Source organism: Taudactylus pleione, unplaced genomic scaffold (genome assembly GCF_031769625.1).
Source record: "Taudactylus pleione unplaced genomic scaffold, aTauple2 ptg000040l, whole genome shotgun sequence".
Taxonomy (NCBI): Eukaryota; Metazoa; Chordata; class Amphibia; order Anura; family Myobatrachidae; genus Taudactylus; species Taudactylus pleione.
Window position 1 is genome coordinate 29,654,047 of NW_028284442.1, and position 7,095 is coordinate 29,661,141.

General features: G+C 41.4%; 1 protein-coding gene across 1 annotated transcript; it reads left to right on the forward strand.

Annotated features, from left to right (window-relative positions):
• Window positions 1-851: 851 nt before the first annotated feature.
• On the forward strand, window positions 852-4,921 carry FZD9 (frizzled class receptor 9). Its single transcript, XM_088453978.1, has one exon. It carries the CDS (start codon window positions 1,621-1,623, stop codon window positions 3,382-3,384), a length of 1,764 nt encoding a protein of 587 aa, XP_088310104.1. The 5' UTR covers window positions 852-1,620; the 3' UTR covers window positions 3,385-4,921.
• The last annotated feature ends 2,174 nt before the right edge of the window (window positions 4,922-7,095 follow it).

Consider the following 7,095-nt stretch of genomic DNA (forward strand, 5'->3'; position numbering starts at 1 on the left):
CACCTTTGCGTGCATGTGTGACCATGATCATAATAAATTGTGCACAGTAGATCATTTAAAACAGAATTCTGAAAATAGCAGTAGAATTTGGTGCCAATATTTGCTTTTTTTTTTTATTAGCATTTTGTTGGGCAGAGAACACCACATATATTGCATTGTATGATGAAAGATGTCTCTGTACGTTAGTGAACATGTATAAGAAATGATTGACCTGAGTACAGACGTGTGGCTGTGAATCTGTACGAGTAGTGTATGTCTTTGTATTAAATTCTTCTCTTGCCAGAAGGCCAGAAAATCAGATGTTTAATAAAATAAATGCTTTGCAGAGGTTCCAGCGGAGCACAAAACACGACTTGTTCAGAAAGAGAGAGAAACACTGAGCTTCTTATTCCGTGTGGTTTATACATGTAACCCAAGATTTTCCCCTCTGCTTTTTCAAATCAACAAGGTTTGTGTGTAATTTCCCCCCAGCCCCCTCCTCTGTACAGATATGTAGATTATATATAAAGAGGGTGTGTGTAAGAGTATATATATATATATATATATATATATATATATATATATATATATATATATATATATATATATATATATACTGTATATATACAATATTGTTGCAAAGAGCCAGGCTTTATTATGACTGCCAACAGGGGGTGACAGGACTTGGAAAATATTATTCTAGCAATTTGCAAATTGCCATTCACTTTGTTTAATGAGGGCACTGTTTCTTTAACCAGGCCATGCCTCTTTGACAGATGTGGGTGTAGTTATAGCCCTGGGCACACCCCAGTTGTGATTTCTCTACTGTGAAGTCCATAGCACGCTTTTAGTGTCAGCAGTAGCCCAGCTCCCAGCAACAGCTGGCACATACCCTCCCCTACATGCAAGCTGGGCGGATCTGTCTGCAGAACCTCTCGGTCCTTAACCCTGTGTGCCCTCACTGTGCTGACGCTCTCCTTTGACTTTTAATGTCTTTTTTTTTTGTCCTTCTATGTATTTGTTTGCATTCCCCACTATCCCTGCAGTATGCTGTTATTTGTAGCTGTCACTAGCTCTCTGAAAGCTTTCCAGCCTTGCATTGTTCCACAACATTTCACATTGGCAACCAGGGAGGAGGAAAGCTGCACTTGGGCTACACATCAGAAGACCACCAGCTCTTGGAATAGACAACCTGCTTACAGCCAGGGAGAACCAGCTACTAACTGAAGATTGCCAGCAAGACTGGCACAGGCTGTGTGCACATTGAAGGACAAGCCAGAACTGCCATGCGTTTTCGCTAAGGGTATGCTGTGTTCCTGTGGATTGTAACACGAGTCCCAGACTGGATCCTGATGTGACTTCTCAGCATTCCCAAATGATTACTTTATCTGCACTACCACTGCAGCAAGCATTTACCATCATGTCTGGAATGATTGTTACAGAAAAGGCTTATTTGTGTCCTCTGTGACCCAGTTGTACAGCAAGAAAGCTGATCCTGCACGCCGTTCTGCTGGAATGCATTGTGCCCTGCTTTTAACAGACAGCTGGATATAAAGTCGTGTGTCTATATCCACTCCAGCCCTCTGTTGCTCCTCACAGTTGTTGCCTTGTAGCTGGACACAAGTTTGACTGGCCCTAAGGATGTCTCCTTTCTGCTGGTTCTTAACCCTTCACTGCATGTGGCAAATGCTGGCGATGGCCCCAGCTCTGGAAATGGGTTTATATGACGTGGAGAGGGGAAGAGAAGCTAAATGTGAGCCCATCCAGATTCCAATGTGCCAGGGCATTGGCTACAACATGACTAGGATGCCCAACTACGTTGGCCACGAGTCTCAGACGGAGGCTGCGGAGAAGCTAGATGAGTTTGCCACACTTGTGCAATATGGCTGCCATATTCACCTTCGTTTTTTCCTATGCTCCCTTTATGTCCCCATGTGCACCGAGCAGGTGTCCACCTCCATTCCTGCCTGCAAGCCCATGTGTGAAACTGCACGGCTGAAGTGTGCCCCCATAATGGAAAGTTTTAATTTTGGTTGGCCAGAGTCTTTGGACTGTAACCGTCTCCCCAGTAAAAATGACCCTAATGCATTGTGCATGGAGGCTCCTGAGAATGCCACAAATGGAGACCCTCAAACAAATGGCCACGGCATGCTTCCTGTGGCTACACGGCCACCACGTCCATCAGGGGCTGGGATGGGTGTACCCAGTCGATGCGCCAATCCTGACAAATTCCTATATGTGGAGAGGAGCGGAGTGTGTGCCCCAAGGTGCACACCTGGTGTGGATGTCTACTGGTCCTCAAATGATAAGGACTTTGCCTTGGTGTGGATGGCGGCCTGGTCTGGTCTGTGCTTTATCTCCACAGCCTTCACTGTACTGACCTTTTTATTACATCCTCAGCGCTTTCAGTACCCTGAGAGGCCAATTATCTTTCTCAGCATGTGTTACAATGTCTACGCTACTGCATTTCTCATCCGTGCTGCAGCCGGGGCTCCCAGTATAGCTTGTGACCGTGAAGGTGGCGCCCCCTACCTCATCCGAGAGGGCCTGGAAAGCAGTGGCTGCACACTTGTCTTTCTCATATTATACTATTTTGGCATGGCCAGTTCACTGTGGTGGGTGGTATTAACCCTCACTTGGTTCCTGGCTGCTAGTAAAAAGTGGGGTCATGAAGCAATTGAGTCCCATGGTAGTTACTTTCACCTAGCTGCTTGGGGTATTCCAGCTGTAAAGACCATCATCATACTCACAATGCGGAAAGTGGGGGGAGATGAGCTAACTGGACTATGCTATGTTGGAGGATCGGATCCCAGTGCCCTAACAGGATTCGTCCTTGTGCCACTTTCGTGCTACTTGGTGACCGGCACTTCATTTCTACTAACAGGCTTTGTTGCTCTCTTCCATATCCGACGTGTTATGAAGACTGGGGGAACCAATACAGAGAAACTAGAGAAACTGATGGTTAAAATTGGAGTATTCTCTATTCTCTATACTGTCCCAGCCACCTGCATAATTGTTTGTTGCTTTTATGAACGTCTTAATTTGGCTCACTGGGAGACCCGAGCGCGGGAAGAGCCTTGCAGGACAGCAGCTGGAAGTTCCAGGCCAGACTGTACCTTGCCTGTTTCCATCCCAAGTGTAGCAGTTTTCATGCTCAAGATCTTCATGTCATTGGCTGTGGGCATAACCAGCGGCGTGTGGGTATGGAGTTCAAAGACACTGCAGGCCTGGCAAGGAATCCTGTGCCAGCGCCGACTTGGGGTGGTGGGAACCAGGACTCGAGGGAAGCCTCGGAGTGGAGGGGGTATTGCCTGTAGCTTGGGGAGCTGCCCTTACAAGCCACCACCACTTACTCTTCAGGTTGCAAAAACTGACCTCTTCATTGACTGCCCAACACATGTGTGAATCGAAAGATAGCAGTTATAGGGGGGATGATGTGTTGGACCTGTAACAGCCTGGGAAATACATTTACATCTGCAGAAAGCATGTTTTAATTGCTTAACTAGGAAACAAGCTGCAGATGACTTGTCAAAGGCTCAACTGTTAATGTGAGAATGTTTTACAGTTTTCTAGTGAATTGATGATGAAGTGCAACGTATAATGGAATACGGCAAGGAAAATGGACGGCTTGCCTGCAAATTTCTAATCATAGGGATAATATATTTTGCTGACACCTGCAGGGAAATTGTTAATGTTCCAGCTCTAGAGACATTATAGAGATGCTCTGTTTATAATACCCGTTGTCTGCTTTTATCTGAACTCTGAACCTTTAAGCAGCTGTTTTGGCAGCTCAGCCCCCTCCCTCCAAGCTCCATAGCAGAAAATACAGAGATCGGTGCCTATATAACTTATACTATCTATCTCACATCTCCAGGGATCTGAGTATCCAGCTCTGGTAATGTTCTACAATGTAATGGTGGTTGCAGACATTCATTGCTTCTCTGACAATCAAGACTGTACAGCTTCTGTATTGAAAAGGTCACCAACAGTCAGCTCTTAAGATTAATCCAATGGAGCACTGGTATTTCAGTCAGTGGATCAGTACCTATCACAGATTTATCTGTGCACTAAACAATGATGTACTTAAATGTTTAACTGCTCAGGGCAGAGTCCCTCATCCCTGCTTTAAGCACAAAGTTACCAATGAAACGGGAGCATTACCTAAAACATATAAGGGAATTTATTTCTAGCCGTGAACAGAAGTGCAATACTGTTACTAGATGGGTATTTGTCCATCCATTCATCAATGAAGTGTTGAGTGCTTTCAATATTTGAATGCATTTGCAGTGAGCTTCCTAACTGAGATTTCAGGTGAACAGTTTAAAGAGATAGTTTGTAAAAATCTATACTGCCTGGCTGAGAGTGTCATCTTCTGTTTCCAATGTTATTCTGCAGAATGCATATGTCACGTAAACCTTTTTGTATGCTATTAGCGCACAATTTAGCATAAATTCAATATTAAGTGAAGGAGCATAATAACTTCATCATTACAGTGTCTTAAAATCATGTAGGCAATACAGAAACATTTATTAAATCCACTTTTATTATATCAGTGATAGGCAATCTGTGGTTCTCAAACTGTTATGGGACCACACATTCCAGCATGCCCAGGTAGCCCTCTGGGACCTGTAGTTCCACATCAGAGAGCTACATGTTGCCTAAGGCTGATATTAAATTAACATAAGGGCATTGGAAAAGTAAAGCACACAAGCCTGTCAGTCCTTCTTTGCATGATATGCTTATTAATTATGAGATAGGATCGTACAGATACTGTATCAGTAGTGTGACCAGACTTGTTTAAAACTACCCTTGTCAGTAATTGCATTTTTGTGGCACATTATAATCACCAACACAGAGTGAGGGTTATATTTACTAAAGGTCGATTTTAAATCGATCAAAATCGATTACCATCGATGTTGTGTTTCTGGGGCTAAATCACACATTTACTAACAGACAATTTTTGATTTAGTTTTTTAAGTATTAGTAAATGTGTGATTTAGCCCCGGAAACACAACATCGATGTTAATCGATTGTAAATCGATTAAAATCGACCTTTAGTAAATACACCCCATAGAGTCAATTTTCTATATGTTGTGAATGTATTGTTGATTATGGACTGGCTGACATATTAACATGCATTTTTATTGGTCTGCAAATGTGAAAGCCACTTGCATAGTGCATAGTGTAAGTGATGAATCTGTAGAAAATAAATTATAAATCCTATCCAATTATATTGAAGGTCAAAGTGCCTAAATCTCTTTTACGTTGCATTATTATGCTGTATTATTTTTATTTATTTGTTTTGTACGCAGAGCCTTCATAGCAATGGAGATTCTAGCATGCAGTGTTCCCACTTCCAAAAATAGTTGCATTACACATTATTTGTGAAATGGCCACATATTACAGGAAAGTTTAAATACAGAATTTGCAATAGAAACTAATCACAACCTCTAAACATAAGTTGAAACAAGTGGTATAGAGTTCTATGGCCTTGTGAGCTTACCATCTAAGTGAATATCAGGACATTTGAGAAATATATCAGGAGACAAGGAAAGCCTGTACCATAAATTTGCTGAAACGTACTCTCCTGAGCTCTCGTGTTTTTAATTTGAATATTATATAACAAGCAATGTTATGCCAGCCAGCCCATGCCATAAGTGCAGTCCTTTGAATTAATTAGGTGATAGAAAACTTATTTAGGAGACTGCAAGAGAAAAAACCTATGTAACCAGTAGACATAAAAGAGTTACAGTAGATGATGTATTATGAAAAAATCTGCTCTGCATACTGCTTCTGACATGCCCCATGCAGCCTTTCATTATACATATTTCATGATATCCAACGCTCTAATGTGCAATGTGAGCCGAGACTGAACTGATAGATGAATCATATATTTTTGGGTTGTACAGTGATTGAAGTGATTTCTCTGTAGATGGTTTGCAAGGTGCATTCGCCTCAGCTCTTCCCAACACATCAGAAGTTTATTTTGTTTTTCTATGAATTGTGTGTTTACACGTGTAAGAGAGAGCTGCTTTAAATGATGTCTAGGGCACCACATTAATAATATCAGAGGGGGCGGCGAGACTTCTCCAAGAAATATTGAATTAAAAAATAGGATTCACTTCTATCCCTTTTCAGCAAATGTCCTAATTGAATTGACTGATTTCCATTTGCGTGAAGTATTACAAGCAGACGTAGCTGTAAATGTACTTGCTCAGTGTAAACGATTTGTATGGACTGATTCTAGAAGGCCCAGGAACAATATTCCGGTTTATAAAAATGGCTATAACCCAAAGAAATTGTAATATGTTGTGAAAATATGATTAGACCAATTTAAAATAATTTGGAGCATAAACTGTTCTTTTAAATGTATCTTGTTTTATAATTACCTTGCAGGGAGTTATTATAAAATATCTATATATTTCCTTAAATAATCTATTATATTATTGAGATTAAATGATTATTTCTGTAGGAAATGCTGCATCATTTGAATATAATTTATTTTTAAACCCTCATCTTCAGTAGGTTGAGCAGTAACTAGCGCATCCTACAGGTACTGTGGGCTATGGAAGTGCTTAAGACACAGCTTTACAGATTTCCTGTACAGAGAACTTATCAAACAAGTAAATTAATGGTGCATACACACGGTCAGATTTTGTGTCAGATCTGAACGATAACGATTTCAAAATTCGTTCAATCGTTCATAACTGAAAGAAGATAATGATATCTGACAGCTGATGTGTTTGCAGTCAGATTTGGACGATTTCATTCATTTTAATACTGTCTGAAATCATTCAATCATTCAAATCGTTTGTAAAATCGTTCAATCGTTCATCGTTCATCTGACAGATCTGACCGTGTGTATGCACCATTAGAACTGGTGAAACAACATATTAATTGTTCTACTTAAATGGCCTGCCTACACTCCCAGTATGTTTGTGAGAATCAAGGATTTTAGAGCATTTTCCCAGTTCCTGGGGGGGGGGGGGGGGATTGGCAGCTACTCTCCCATATCCTGTATATTTCGCTAGTGAAGAGGGCGGAGCGGGGCCTTGATTATGTCATTTTCTGCGCAAACGTGTCTTCATGGCCCTTCCCCACTACATAAAGATTCAA

Bases quoted from the DNA above. Each gene is read 5' to 3' on its own strand.
- FZD9 (XM_088453978.1), top strand. From the start codon at position 1,621: ATGTCTCCTTTCTGCTGGTTCTTAACCCTTCACTGCATGTGGCAAATG.